This window comes from Cornus florida, unplaced genomic scaffold (genome assembly GCF_030987335.1).
Source record: "Cornus florida cultivar Cherokee Brave unplaced genomic scaffold, ASM3098733v1 CherokeeBrave_3.0.0_Hap2_Chr11, whole genome shotgun sequence".
In the NCBI taxonomy this organism is placed as follows: Eukaryota; Viridiplantae; Streptophyta; class Magnoliopsida; order Cornales; family Cornaceae; genus Cornus; species Cornus florida.
The window spans coordinates 62,445,596-62,462,778 of NW_026775581.1; the positions used below are offsets into that span (position 1 = coordinate 62,445,596).

Here is a 17,183-nt window from a genome sequence, read left to right on the forward strand (position 1 = left end):
CAATATATCTCAACCTAACGCAGATCCAGTTCAAGTCTTAATTAATTATGATTCTATCCTTAATTACCGATTATGAACAATTTATGATTACTATTTATATTCATGTATTGATCGCCATCACATACATATATAAATATCTCTTGTAATCAAGAGGATACTATCAATTCTATAATGAATCGAAATATAATATATTGAATTCACCAATTGTACAAAACATAAATATTTCAGAAACGTCAGGAACATATGTCACTTTAATCCAAACAGGAATTTGCTATACTAGGGCATATAAATCCCAACAGCTCCCACTTGCCCTCATAGCCAATTCAAATTGCACCTAACTCCAATATTATCCAGATGATGATCAAAATTATTGATCAATGACACCTTTGATAATGGATCAACAAAGTTGTGTTCCAATGCAATGTTCTAGCTACAAGTACATTTTCTTGCCGGATAATATCATGTAGAACATGATACTTCCTCTCAGTGTATCTTGTTCCTTTATAGAACCTTGAGTCATTGGTTTGGACTACTTCTGCACTATTGTCGTAACATAGCTCAATAGGCAGGCTAGTAGACTCCACAACCTCTAAATCAGTGAGATCAAACCAAAAGGCTTCCTTTGCCGCCTTTAAGGCTGCAATGTATTCCACCTGCAGGTTTGAGTCAGCAGTTGAAATCTGCTTAACAATCTACCAACTGATTTCCCTTCTATTAAGTGAATATACACTAAGTCATGAACCTCATAGTATCTACTTCTGATTGAAAATCATAACTAGCATACCTGACTAGGACCATATCATCACATCCATAAAAGAGTATGATATCCTTGGTCTTCCTTAGGTACTTAATGATATTTTTTACAACAGACCAGTTATCAAGTCCAAGATTGGATTGATATCTTCTGACTATCCCTACTATGTAGCGGATGTCCTATTTGGTATAAATCATGGCATATATGAGACTTCCATATGCCAAAGCATATAGTTCCAGTCTCATTTGCTCAATCTCCTCTGTTAGTCTTAGAAAACTACTTACCAGAGAAAACAATCCATATCAATAAAGCAAGAACTCATTCTTTGAGTTATGCATACCAAACCTGGTCAAAACTTTATCAATGTAGGATTATTAAAATAAGCCTATTTTCCTTTTAACCTGATCTTGTAAAAGCTTGATCCTAGGAATATAGCTTACATCTTGAAAATCCTTCATTTAAAAGTAATTGAATAACTACATCTTTATTGATGACAAAACTTCCACATCATTCTAAATGAGTAGGATGTCATCAATATATATAAAATCAGAAAAATAATGACATTCCCTTGTACACTCATGATTTATTCACTAAGAAATCTTCTAGTATCTTTTTGTAGATTAACTTGCCTTCCATAGGTATCACCCTACTAGAAAGTTCTACAAGATCCCAGAATTTATTAGAATACATAGATTCTAACTCTGATTTCATAGTAACTCGCCAAAAAGATCTGTATCCATATCGGTTCACGCTTCCGTGTAGCTTACTAGATCCAACTCATGTTTAACAGGGATGTCCATAATGGTCTCACCTAAAAACATGATTCTGTCGGATTGGATGATAATCCTCCCATTATATCAATGTACCGATGCAGGAATCTGTGTACTAGATGATGCTGACGCATCAACAGGGAATTCATATATTATTCTCAATCTCTATAATAAGTATGTTCACATGTGGTACATCTGGTACTCATACCATATTCTCTAACATTATGCTACTAGGTATGTGATTCATAATATGATTCTCCTATAGATAAACAGTGAGTGTAAACAATCAACTTTTATCTTTGAGATCATAAAATAATCCATCCTAGTGACTTTAGAGTAGCTATCAAATCTAGCATGCCTATGATCTGCTTCCAACTTACTTGTCCATATCAAGTGCACATGTGCAAGACTACCTCATATGTGCATGTGATTCAAACTAATATTTAGTCAAAAACACAGCTCAAACGGTATTCTTGAGATAGACTAAGATAGAATGCAGTTCATAATGCGCATCGATATCATTAACGCTAAACTCTTAAATGAAAGAGATAATGTAGCATAACTGTTCATAGATCTAACCATGTTAAGCGGAATTCTGTTATTCCTATTTGACACCTCAATCCATTGAGCGCCCATCGCGGAAAACTGGTACACAATACCCTCATTGACTATATGGTCTTTGCACTATCCCAAGAAATACGCATATCCACGATCAGATCGAAGCGTTTTGATAAGTTTACCTAATTTGTGCTTCACGTCAGTCTTGACACTTTCAGAATATACCAAAAATTTAAGACTTGTGTTGCATTAGATAAATTTATCCAAAACGTGAGTAATCTTGTTTGGATGTTCATAAGACCACACGTGTCTGTGTGTACCGACTCCAATTGTCCTTTATGTCTATTTCATCTGGCTGATTAAGCCCTTAGAGTTATCTATCCTTCAAAATAGGATTCACAAGTTTGGTTTAGGCTCCTCTACCTCACTAGGTAATAAACCTTCTTTGACCAATATTTGAATCTCATTTTAACTGATTACAACCCAAAAATAGAGACTAAAAATACAATGAGTTAGGAATAACAATTTTTCTCTTAACATTCAATCTAGAAGATGCAATATTAGTTTTTACATCCTGTAAATCTTAAGAGTTTGTGATTATAGTATTTCAACTATCTTTCAATGCACTAGAAGCAATCGCACATCTATTCAATTTTATAAAATCAGTTTTTCAAAATAACAACACAGTTTTTATAAACTAAAAGTGAAACAAGAATTAAATTGTGTCTAACATCTGTGCATAAAGATAGTTCTCTAATACTAATATCCTCATACTCTCTAATTTCAGATGTAATACTCCCACTGACTTAGCTACAACTTTAACACCAGGTCAAGTACAAATATATCTATATCATTGAGGCTTCTGGATTCCTGAAATCCTTGCAACGAATTGCAAACATGTTTAGTGGCTCTAGTATCTATTTATCAGGAATTAATAGATATAACCACATAACACGGCTCAATGATTAAATATACATTCCTTATACCACGTCATTGCTTAGACAGTTCATCCTTTAGTGTCTTAGTTAGCAACAAAAGAAACAGTTTCCTTCGCCCTCAACATACACTGCTTTATTCCCTTTAATCTTTTGAATACCCTTGTTTTGTGCTAGCCTAGTCCTACTATCATCCTTCTTCTTTGCTTTGCCATTCCACTTGGGCCTAGAAGAAAATGGTATAGACTAGGTTAGATTGATAGGAATGCCTATACTTTTGATTATCCCTTCATTTGTTACCAATTCTATAAGAATATCAGCGAGTGTGAACTCAAACTGATTCCTTATTTAGTTTACTCTGAAAGAGCCGAACCAATTTGGTAACAAGGCAATAATCATGTCAATCTGAAACTTACCACTCAAGTCAGCCCTATTGATCTCCAGCTAATTTTTAAATAATAAACAATCATTTTTCAAAATTCGATCTCATACTGGAGTTCCTTAGGCTATCTTGATGATTTTCAAGTTTGATATAGTACTTCGGCATACTCTCTATCTAATTTCACCAAAACATATTATTGACATTTAACATGATGCTTGAAGAAAATAAAATAATGTAAATGTTAGTTTTGGAGCGTATTCGAGATAAACTCTAGAATATTGCACCAAGTCATATCATTTGCCTTATTTCACTTATTAAAAACATTAATGTTCTCTTAGGTATCTTAAAGTAAAAGGATTAGGTTTAGGAGTAGTATATACATTTGTACCCTTAAGTTGTGAATAAAATATCTAAATTCTTTTTTCAGTTCGTATAACTGAGGTCCAATTATATTAAATATGTTAGCAAGCAGATAAAATGGATTAGACATAATAAATCTGAATATAAATGCATTCATACAATATGCAAGGTGAATTATTAATACTATCATACATATTTAAAATTAAAATGAGTTTGTTAATCACCTAATATAATAAATCTCAAATAAAAGATCATTATCATTATTGGTGAAACAATTCCTTCTAATTAATGTGGGTCTCTCAACTTCGTAGCATAATAAATCACACAACCAATACGTCAATAACTTATCCTGATGGAGGAGTTTATTATTACTATTGTTGGGATTCATTTGCTATTAGGTGAGCACTTCCATTAAAATAGTATGTGGGTCCCTTAACCACTGCATAAAAAATCGGATAACCAATACACTCATAACTTATTCGGTTGGCGAAATTCATTTTTGCTATTGGCGGGCAAATCCCATCATTTTCATATCTCTTAAGACAATGCCTTGTCTATCATATGAAATGATTCCCGATTTGTGTTTAGCCTTTCTAAAATCACCTAGTGTATACCACTCCGTTGGGGAGCTAACACTATTGATTTTAGATTGAGTGTATAACGTTATTAAAACTTTAATGAAAAATAAAATATTAAATATCTTGTCATTATAATCTAGACTCTTTAAATCATGCGTAGGGCCTTATTTTTAAAGATCTAATTACAATGAACATTTAATATTATTATTTTCATGAGACAACCATTCTTGTAATATTAAAACTCTTCAAATCATGCGTGGGACCTTATTTTTGAAAATCTAATTACAATGGTTTTAATAACGAAAGCCATGAGGTAATGCATAAAAATCCCCGCTCCCACTCAATTTTTAATCATTCATAATTAGGGTTTTTTTATTTTATTCATTTACATGATATAATGCATGCAAAACGTCTTGATTTTAATCTAATTAAATTTAGAAAATATTTGGAGTTTAAATGATTCACTAATATTTAATTTGAGACACACTTTAAAAATAATTTACAAAAATAATTTTTCGTTTCCCAATAAGTGTCCTCTAATTAATTAGTAATCAAATCCAATTAATTTTCATAATTTAATTAATATAAATCAAGTCATTTAGATAAAATATCATGGATCCAATGCATGAACAATAATTAATTAACAATTATCTATTTTATGCATCACATAAATAAATAAACAACTGATAAAGCAAATTAAATGGCCAATGGAATCAGTTTTTAACATTTAAATACTATTCTAGTTGTACTGGCGACCACCAACGACTTGTATACACCTGTAGGGAGCTTGATCGTGCTAGAAGAAGCAAAACAACGTTTTGGATGCCTACCTGGCGCGTGTGGAACACGCGCCAGTTGCATGAAAAGTGCGTTGCACCTGATTCCTCTCTCCAATCCAACCGTTGTGGATCCATGTGCATGGTACTAAGGTGTACCTCGCCGCACTGGATCCTCCTTGATCTTTCCAGCATTGTAGTCACTGCCGGCGGCGCTCCAGTCGCCTGAAAGTCGCTGGAAAACCGCCGAAAACAATAAAAAAAATCCAAAAAAATTAAATTTAGGCTCTAAAAATTCCAGAAAATTTCTAAAAAATCCCAGAAAATTCCTGAAGCCTAATTTAACCCTCTTAAACCTTCTTGAACCTTCATAGGATCCTTTGATGAATATTACATGGCTTTAAAAATATTTACAATTTGAAATACAATGAAAAAAAAAATTAAATTACATCATTGAACTTTCAAACGGCTAAATCAAAGCCTTAATTACATTCATCCAAAGATAAAATTACATTCAATATACCTATAAGCTTCATCCATGGCCCAATCATATACCATCATTCATTCACAATTATACATACATCATCATGTATCAATATATTAATTTATACATCAACATACATCAATAAATAAATATATGCATATTAAAATTGGATCCATGAATGATGAATTTTGATAAAAACATGATCTCTAGTAATGAATCAAACCATGCTTTGATACCACTGTTGGGAAACGTGCTAGTTTTAAAAACTTTTCGAGGGATTTTAATTCATAGATCTTGATTCATCACATAGAGACAAGTTTTATGCAAAAATAAAATATGATGTATCATTCAATTAACAGATTGAATACTTACATCAAAGGTCTGAGTAAACCTTTAAAACTTTCCTCTAAAGTGAATGTTCTCACTTATTGTAGATCCCTTAGCAAGATGCCTTCTCCTTGGATCTCCATCTTCTTGGTAATTGTTTTGCCTTTAAGAATTACTTATAAGCCTCCATGAATGACCTTAGAAAACTAGGCTTGTGGGAGCCTACATTAGATGAGAGCATAAACCCTAATTTTCTAGAGAGAGAAAATAGGTTCCTTTTTCCTTCTTCCAAAAATTACCCTTAAAATATACATAGACCATGTATATTTATGGGCAACATAAAGATAAAGAAAAGGAAACAACAAATCCTTCTCAATCTCTAATTCACATGTCTCAAATCTAATAGGATTCCAATATCAAGTTGGGCTATGAGTGAGAATCCATTGGGCCTATTATTTTATTGGCTACAATGAATTAATAATTGGCCCGATCTATGGACCCAATTCAATTAATTCATGAATTAATTTCTACTCCACTAAAAGAAATTAATTGAACTCCAATTAAATAATAAATAACCTCTAAGTCAATATTGCACTTTGACCCCTCTATGCATAATTAGTTATCGGATAAATAAAGCCATTAATCCGACTACTTAATTAATATATTTATTTTGGTACCTTTGATTATTTCTGACTCGATTACAATAAAACATTTGTTTGACAAAAATAATAATTTAAATAAATAAATATATAATAAATCATTTTGTCTAAAAACACACGAAGGCCTTCGAATTTACTTTGTGATCAACCATAATTAATACAAAATAAATACTAGTAGCAATGATGCAAATATTGAAAATATAACCCTCTAACTATTAATTACATAACTACCCAAAGTATCGGTCTAAGGATTCCGAATAATCCGCCGAACAAATCAAAGTAATTATTAGTTAATAAAAGAGTCCATACTTTTCTCATGCTTAAGAGTCAAATGCCATGACGGTGATAGGGAGCAATTGTACACGACGGCTCTCGCAATATATCTCAACCTAACGCGGATCCGGTTCAAGTCTTAATTAATTATGATTCCATCCATAATTACCGACTATGAACAATTTATGATTACTATTTATATTCATGTATTGATCGTCATCACATATATATATAAATATCTTTTGTAATCAAGAGGATACTATCAATTCTATAATGAATCGAAATATAATACATTGAATTCACCAATTGTACAAAACAAAAATATTTCAGAAATGTCAGGAACATATGTCACTTTAATCCAAATAGGAATTTGCTATGTCAAGGCATATAAATCCAAACACTACATACACCACAAGAATCATAATACCATGTTTTTTTTTCAAAAAAAAAAAAAAAAAAAAAAAAAATGTGTTTTGCTTGGCTTCTGGTCATACCATGAGCTACCACCGCTTTACTGAACTTATCAAACCATGCACGAGAGGACTATTTGAGGCTATAGATAGACTTTTTGAGATGACACACACACTCCCCATTACTGTCTCATTAAGGTTATCGTACAAAAAGGCATTTTTAACATCAAGTTGATGAAGTGGCCAGTCTAGATTAGCTGTAAGAGAGATTATCTTATGAACATAATTTAGTTTGGCTATAGGAGAGAACGTCTCAGCATAATCAAAGCCATAAGTCTGAGTGTAGCCTTTACCAATAAATCAAGCTTTGAGACGGTCAACAGTACCATCATGCGTCTATTTGATAGTAAAAACCCAACGACAACCAACAACCTGAGTATCAGCAAGCTTAGGAAGAAGGTCCCAATTAAGTATGATTTAATTTTAAAGTGTTTATTTCTTCTGCCATAGCTTTCCTCCACTCTGGATGAGAAAGTGCCTCCCTATAGGACTCAGGAAGAGTAATAGAAGATAATGACAAAGAAAAAGTCTAAAAGGAGGAGAACAATTTATTATACGATAAAAAATTATAGATATGGTGATTGGTACAAGTCTGTTTACCTTTTCGAACAGCAATAGGTTGATTAAGATCAAAGTTCGAAGAGATGGAAGAATCTCCAAGCGTTGAAGCGACTAGTGAAAATGGCAAGGCTAGGTTTATTACTTCAGTGGTTGGAACATGATTAACTACTCTTTTTCGATGATGAGTATAGACACGAAGAGCAGGTGGGATGTCAGAATCAAAAACTGGAGTTGGAAGAATAGGCTCTTGAAGAACAGAGTCCTCCAGGTGATTGCCTTCCTGAGAATAATAAAGAACATCCTCAAAGAATGTTACATCTGCACACACAAAATGTTTACAAAGAGTTGGACTGTAACATTTATATCCCTTTTGAGTGCGAGAATAACATACGAAAACACATTTGTGAGAACGAGGATCAAGTTTGTCTCATCCCGGAATTAGAATTTTAACAAAACAGACACACTCAAACACCTTTGGAGGAATGGAATAAGGATTTCTATTAGAAAACATCATTTGGAAGGGCGATTTTCCTTGAAGGACCCTAGAAGGCATACAGTTTGAAAGATAAGTTGCAACCTGAACTGCATTTGCCCAAAAATGTTTTGGAACATGCATTTGAATCGTTAAGGCACGAGTGATAGCTAAGAGTGGGCCGTTCTTCCGTTCAGCAACTCCATTTTGTTGAGGGGAATCAACATAAGATGTTTAATGGATAATGCACCTCGACTCAAGAAACTTTTGAAAAACATTAAGTTTATATTCAAGGGCATTGTCAATTCTAAGAACAAGTAATTTTACATCAAATTGATTTTGAATTTTATCATAAAAATATTGAAAAATAGAGAATACTTGAGATCTATCTTTAAGAATATAAACCCAAGTTAAACGTAGATAATCATCAATAAATGACATAAAATAACAAGCACCAAATAAACCAGTAGTACGAGCTGGTCCCCAAACATCCGAATGTACTAACTCAAAAGGTTTTAAACTTTTATCAAAATTATACTTAAAAGTACCCCAACAATGTTTACTATGTTCAAAAGTAGTACAATTAAACTTAGAAAAATCAATTAAAGAAGGGATCAAGGCTCGAAAACTATTCGAAGAGGGATGTCCAAGGCGAAAAGGCCACTGGTAAGTTGAAGAAGAGGTGGAATATAGAGCTGTCGGAACAGTAGTTGGTTGGAAGCAGTCCTTCTCAAACTCTCACCAATCGTCTTCCTCGTCCTGAGATCATAAAAGACACAACGGGAAGGAGAAAAAGTAATTGAGCAATTTAAATCTGATATGATTTTGTGAACTGACAATAAATTGAATGAAAATTGAGGGATATATAAAACTAATGAAAAAGTAAGACACGAAGTGCAGAAGGTACCAATTCCATAAACAGGTGATTTGACCCCATTCGCTATAATAACAACCGATGGTGAGAAAACATGAGAACTATCAGAAAGAAAAGATGGACCTGTTATATGATCGGATGCCCCTGAATCAATGATCCAAGGTGTAAAAGATGAAGCATGGAGACACGTATTACCTGAAGTAATGATTGTAGTGGTAGAGGATGGCTGATTTACATGTGCACACTTTATAAGTTTAGTGCTGGTGATTGACCTAAGAAGATGGGATTCTTTAGTATCCATCACAAGACCTGCCGAACAAATGAGATATAGTAGCGAGAGGGAGCCGAGATAAGAGAACCAAGATCTAGTTTAGATGAACCCGAGATAAATTATCGAGGAGAGAGTCGAGGAGGGATCCGAGAGAGATTGCTAAGACGAGAACTCAGATCACCAAGTAGAGATCGCCGAGAAGAGATTGAGAGAAAGCCGAGATGGAATCAAGATCGGAGTTTGAATAAGACTAAAAAAAAATTAAAGAAGGATCAATTTTCTTCTGATACAATGTTGAAATAGAGAGAGAGAAAGAGAATATATGTTATTTAGTCAGTAATACAACAACACAATGGTGTTTATATAGGAGAAGCTACGGGAGTAGGTGAGTGGAGAACAAGAAAACCCTATACATGGTAATCTATATATGGTAATGAGGGATAAGTGACAACTCAGACAATACTAATTGTACACGTGTGACAACTCAAACAATACTATACAATAGTTACCAAGTTCTGGGCATGGAAATCAGATTGGGATGTACGCAGTCTGACCTATTTTGGAACCTTAGAGTCAACTATAAATAAGAAATGAATTCCCTTGTTATAGGAGTTATTTTAGGAGACTTGTAATCAATATTGGAGGGGTTTCTTTCTTTAGGGTTTGATCGCAAGGAAGAAGAAAAAGATGCAACAAGGCTTGGAGATGTGGATTGAAACCTTGAAGACCACATCCTTCTTCTCCATGGCCGGCTAGATCTTCACTTAGGGTTTGGATGAATCCTAAGTTTTTGTAATTGTATCATTTAACTTTAATTTTTAGAGATTATTAGTTGTATATGTTTGCTTGGTCTTGAGGATTCATGGTTGGTTGTATCAAATATTGATTCGCTGAATTCCTATATCACTCTTTAATTCTCTATATGTTGGCTTATGTGAAGTTGAATTAATGATTGATCTCTACATTAAATGCTCTTTGTAATTGTATGCAATGATGGCCATGCAATATTTTACTTTAGATATAATTATTATTGATCTGATGAATTATGCATAGTCTTAATGATTTGTACCACATTTTTAGTTTAGTTGTAGTTAGGTGGATATTTCATACATGAGTTTGATAGTTCATGCTTATTCATTGCAATTATAGTATCATTTTGTTCATTGATGTGTGCTTGTAGCCACATCCTTGTTATACAACCTAATCTCCCCACTAATTGAAGGTATTTGACGCATTTGTATGAGCTTAGTGGTGAAATCCATACCCTAAGTCTCTCACTCTTATTTTAATCCAATTTAGTTTTCATATTATCTCAATCGCATTTTTAATTAGCTTAACTTCAGAATTAGTCTAAACAAACCAATCATAATCTTTTCAATCTCAAGTTCATTAATTTTAAACTCAATTCAAGCCTATAGTCCTTGTATTCGGTCCCTATTCACTATACTCAAAATATAGTTGTTGTATTGGTTTTTATAAATTCAAAATTAGAGTTTTCGAAGCATCGACATTCCACAATTCTAATTGCATTGGTCAGCAACGTATCAGCTACGCACTTCTTCATAACTTGGGCGTCTCTCAAACCATGTCCACTTTGTTGTTAATTATACAGCAACCAAGTTACACTTCATATTGCTTCCAATCCCGTGTTTCATGAAAGAATAAAGGATTCAAAATCGATTGTGATTTTGTTCATGATAGAATCAAAGATGGGACTATCAAAACATTATATGTTTCCATGAGTTCACAACTTGCTGATTTGTTTACCAAACCTTTGACAAAACACTACTCCAATCCTTTCTAGTCAAATTAGGTGTTTACAATATCCACACTGGAACTTGAGGAGGTATATTACATCACAACATTTCCTACAACTTAGTCCTATAACTTAATCCACTTAATTTCCATATTCTACAATGTTTGTTCTTGTAAATGGGATAATGTTATTTCTATGTACTAGATTCAGATTCTACAACATTTGTTCTTGTAAAGGATTGTGTTATTTCTATGTACATTATTCTAGGTTCTATTAAAATCAAGGAATTCGGTTTTTAGAGTATAACATATATATATATTTATATAAACAAATCAATGAAAAGGATACGATCAATTAATTCTCAAAATTTTCAAATTGAGAGATAGCGGTTGGGCAACGACTGCAAAGATGACCGTGGTGGTTGTGGTGATAGAGAGAGGGTAGGATGTGGTGATCAACGGATTGAGGGATGGAGTGGAGAAGAAGATATTTGGTGTTTATCCGAATAGGACTCCCTCTGTCCTAAAATAAATGTCTCTTTTCAGGAATCTAACTTTTTATGAGGATGAGTTTTTTTTTTTTAGTGGTTGTGATTGAATTACCAAATTATCCATAGTGTGTCCACATATATGTAATGTTTACTTTTTATAAGTTCAATGTAAGAAGGTTAAATTGGTAATGTTACAAAAAAATAGTACTTTTGACTTTTCAAATAGGGCAATTATTTTGGGACATCCAAAATTGGAAAGATTGACATTTTTTTTATTTTTTTTGGGACAATAATTTATAACTTTTACTAGAAATGGTAAAATTGTATTTTTCTTTGTTTGTTAAAAGTTCATTAATAGAGTTGCCTCATTTTCGATTATATTTATCATAGTTCATGAGCGCTTTTTATTGTTCAAGGAGGCTGATTTTAAATGAGTGATAGCTTAGGAGTTTTTTTATTTTATTTTTAATTTTTTTGCACTTTACTCCAATTTAATTTTGAGAAGGGATAGAAGAAGCCACGAGTTATAAAATAGTGTGAAAGAAGAAAATCAATTGATAGAAAAACAATCAAGGTCCCACACTAAAGATGCAAGAATTCTCTCTTATGTATTATAAAAGTCTTTTCTTACACTCCAAACAATATTCCTCTCTCTCTCTTTCTAACTTTTATTTATAAAAGTGAACATTTGCCCTAAAACCTCTCTCTTAACTCTCAGGCTTGTCCTTCTAAGTTGGGTCTCCTCTTCAGGCCGTAATGGAAGGAAGGCCCGTTCATAATGCTGACGAGGTTGGCTTGGACATGCTCCGATGGCACTCTGGGCCTGGTGGATCGTATGTGGCCTAACAGTCCAATGGCATTCTGAACCTAGTGGCCTAGCCTGAGTGTAGCCCAGGCCACTTTCTGTACCTTCACACACGTAAAAAACGAGAGAGAGACAAGAATATACCTCTCTCGCTTGGCAGAGATTGTGTATATTATATAAGATTTCTAATGGTGAAAAAAATTGAAAATGTACTCATACAATTATTGCTGGAGTGCTAAGAGCTCGTTGATAGGGTTGCTATTGGAATAAAAAAATGTTTTTATCGATAGAGCTGTCAAAAAATTGCGGTCAATAATAAGCAAGTTAAATGTTTGGTGACACAATATAATTAGTATTTTTCATAATTAAAATTATTTGGTAACAATTTTTTTGCAAATACTTCTGTTAATTTTATAATAATATCCTTTAATATGATGCTACTATATTTGATAATAGTAACTTTATTAAGGAAATGGTGTAATTGTCTTTATTAAAAAATTAAAAGGACAAAATTGTCTAATGAAAAAAAATTACCTAAAATATTCAACCTTTACTCATAATACAGTTTTAAAAAGATCTAAATTCTAACTGAACAAAATTTGGTAACCATTAAAAGCACTTATAATGGTTACCAAACACATTTAAACGTAAATTTTTAAAATAAAAGCGCTTTTAAGAAGTAGAGAGGCAATCCCAAACGTATTCTAAGTCACTTAACTCTAGTGCTTCGTGAAGCTATAAGGTCTAAGATTTAAATCCCCTTGAATATAATAAATAATTTCTTAAGGCCACACCCGTAAGTGAAAATCCAAACTTTATCTAACCAGTATGTAGGGACGCTTTGCACGATGTCCCAGAGATTTAGTTGGGGCAAAGCCCTAGATATATATCCTTATTAACTATAATAAAAATAAATAAAAAAAATAATATTTTGTTAACAGGTTTATCAACTGATTAAATTTAGTAAACAAATATATATTTATTAATGTGTTTATCTGTTTGTCAAGGGTTGTAATTGTAATATCTTCTCAACCTTGTATCCGTCAATTGGGTGTCTGAGTTTGTGTCAAAGAGACAAAAATAATAACAATAATAATAAATGTATGTTTGTTTTAAATGTCATATATCAATTATTTGTATTGCGTGTACCCAAATTTATTAATTTGTAAGTGTATTGGTGTAACGGATAAGGTGTTTCGCAGTCGGATCAACTTGACGCCTCCTAATACTTAACATGATACCGGATTAAAGATTGGGTTCGACTCTGATATCAACTTTAATATGCATGGTGATTCACAATCTGACAAAAAAATTTAAGATATTAGGTGGAATTAAACGCAAACATATATACTCAATCACTCTCCCATTCAATTTCGATGTGAAAAATAACTCCTCTTAACATTCAGTGTGTATTAACTAACGAAAGAAACTTAGGGGTACCGGCCTATGTTAAAAAGAATCTGTTGTGGGACTTCTTGTAAAAAACGAACAAAAGGCAAGTTTACCTTACTTTTAAATTTAACCACATAGCACTGAAGGTAAGTACTATAATGTTTGCAATACTGCTTATGTAGAGTCAAATTCAGACACATTTTAAAAGGGCAAGGAAAAATGATGCTTCACTCACCTTAATTTTTACTTGACCATTTTTCTCCTAGATTGAGAAATTCTTTCAAACTCTCAGCTTCTGTATGTAAGAAGTTTTGATTCTAAACTAATTATTCAATTTATGGTGACGGGTAGGAAACAAGAGTCAATGTTAATTTGGTTGTAATTATATGACTATATAAAACATAAGGAAATCTTCTTTAAATTGCATGTGGGTCCATACATGCAGTTGGTACAGTTGTTTTTGTTTGCTTAGCCGTTCTTCATATCCTCATGCTTCAAAGTATTTAAGGAGGTTGTAGTCTCCTTTGAAATTTTCATAATTAGAACACAAATTAACATCAACCTTTAATTTGTGTCTGCTAGAGGTAGCAAAAGGCAACATAGTTATGAGTCAGGTTGAGGTGATCTCTAGAGAGATGATTAAACCATCATCTCCAACACCCCAAAACCTCAGGAACCACAAGCTTTCATTCCTAGACCAAATTGCCCCACCAGTTTATATTCCTCTCATTTTCTTCTATCATCCTGAATTGGGATACGATATTGATCGTGCCCAAAAATCTCAATTACTGAAACAATCCTTGTCAGATACCCTAACTCGCTTTTACCCTTTAGCCAGAAGGATAAAAAATGATGTTTATATGGATTGCAATGATGCTGGAGTTGAGTATGTTGAAGCCCAAGTTCATGCTCAACTCTCACATGTTATCGAAAATCCCAATATTGAAAACCTAAAACAATACCTCCCAATTGAACCTTATGGTACCAGCGCTGCTATGGGAAGGGAGGCACTCCTAGCCATCCAAATCAACTTCTTTGATTGTGGAAGTTTAGCGATCGGCTTGTGTATTTCACACAACATAGCCGATGGATCATATATAGTCACCTTCACCAATGCGTGGGCTGCCACAGCTCGTGGGGCTATCGAAAATGTAACCCCTAGTTTTGATTTGGCACTTCATTTCCCACCAAAAGACTTATCAGGATTTATGCCAACCTTAGGCATCACAACAGAAAAGATAGTGACAAGAAGGTTTGTGTTCGATAAAAAAAAGTTGGCTGTACTCAAAGAGGCCGCGTCCTCGGCCTTTGGATGACAGGTGAAGGATCCCACTCGTGTCGAGGCTGTCTCGGCTTTCATATGGAGCCATTTCATAGAGGTGGCTAAAAGTAATTTAGCTCCCAAGAAGATATTTGTTGCAAACCATGCAGTGAACTTGAGAAGCAGAATGAATCCACCTCTCCTGGACCACGCCATGGGAAACATATGGAGGATCGCGACTGCGCTATCAATGTGTGAGGGTGAGATAGGATTTGGTGATCTTTTGAGAAAGCTGAGGAGCGCAATAAGGAAGATCGACAGCGATTATGTGAAGATCCTAAAAATTGGAGATGGCTACTTGGATTACCTCAAGAGGGCAACAGAAAATTTCTCTAATGGAGAGGTAGAGTACTGTAATTTTAGTAGTTGGGGGAGATTTCCTGTATATGATCGAAGTGGACTATGGTTGGGGTAAGTCAGTTTGGGTGTGCACCACAACTTTGCCAAGAATGTGGTAGTATTGATGCCACTACTAGTTGTGGGGAGGGAATAGAAGCATGGGTCAATATGCTTGAAGATGACATGACCATGCTTGAACTTGATCATAAGCTACTTTCTCTTGATGCCACTAAAATCAATGCCTAAAATTAAACTCGGTGGTGAACCATTAGGGTTGCTATGATTAGGCGAATTGTTTCTCATTGTCTCGAAGTGTGCCTTTCTATGTTTAATAGAGTGTACTTGCCAATCAATAATAAGTTGGTCTTTTTTCTTTGGGTTTCTTCTAGCTTTGTTGGCGGATTGATGCAGTGCAAGTCGAAAAGCACGAGTACCCATATGGCTGTGGGCGCTCCTAGCATTGTCTTCTGATATGTTATTGTGTTATGGTGGGAAAAGAGAAATTCTACACATACCTCTTGGGTTATTTTGACATGTGATATCATTCTCAATCAAAATTCTGTGTCTTTTTTGGTAAATGGAAAAGTGGAAGGTTTCAAAATACATAAAAACTTTAATTGAGAGTGGTACCATGATTCAAAATATCACCATGTATTGTAGAATTCATCCAAAGGAAAATGACCAAAAAAATTGTTTTATGGGGAGCGTTCAATGCAATGTAGTTAGACATCATCTTTGTTGCCAAAAAAAAGTTTTTATGGGGAGCATGCCGTGTAATTAGACATTGTCTTTGTCTCAAAGTTTTTATGGAGCACTTGTAAGAAACAAAAGGGTAAATTACTCCGAAATTTTTGAGGTTTGCCTTTATTACTCAAGTTAAGTTTCATTAACCTCTTCTCAGGTTTGTTTTACTTGACTACAAATCAACTTAAAGTCAAGTACATAAATAAATTAAAATATCATAACCTCTCCCCATTCACTTTCTATAATAATTGTTAAATTAAATCTAAGTATCACCTTCCAAACCCACTAATCTTCTTTCCAAATATTATAAAACTACTCTCTTCATACAAAAAATAAAAAATAAAAAAATAAAAAAAGTATTGCCAAATATTTTTTACAAAATGAAACCTTCCCTTTGGTGTTCCTCGCAGTAAAAGTGCAAAAACGTATTTAAACTTTGGAAGACTAAAATGTACATTTTTTACATAGCAAAATAGACTTAAAGTTCAAATGGAATGTGAAACAAATTTAGTGGTTCCATGTCTAAGTAATGCGAGATAGGCCTCTTTAACAAATCAAATTAACCCAAAAAGAATAGAAGATCGTTGCACTTCGCATACCGTAAAAATCCTTTCCGAATTCATTCTTTAAATTCACTACACAAATATGATTTAATCCGCGGGTGTAAAAGTCCCTATATTTCCAAAAATTAAAAGAAAAGGAAAAGAAAAAAATTCTCTCACTGCAAAGAAAATTAATTAATATATTTGATAAATTAAATATTATAAATTGAAAAGAAACCACCAATTCTTATCTTCGTTTCTTGATTTTCATTGCTTTAGTGGAACCCAAT

The 17,183-nt window shown here is 33.4% G+C and overlaps 1 protein-coding gene across 1 annotated transcript; it reads left to right on the forward strand.

Moving 5' to 3' along the window:
* Positions 1 to 14,552: 14,552 nt before the first annotated feature.
* Positions 14,553 to 16,065, forward strand: LOC132281170 (stemmadenine O-acetyltransferase-like). The gene is made up of 3 exons (XM_059782897.1): positions 14,553 to 15,098; positions 15,267 to 15,611; positions 15,997 to 16,065. Exons 1-3 carry the CDS (start codon positions 14,553 to 14,555, stop codon positions 16,063 to 16,065), a joined length of 960 nt encoding a protein of 319 aa, XP_059638880.1.
* Positions 16,066 to 17,183: the final 1,118 nt, after the last annotated feature.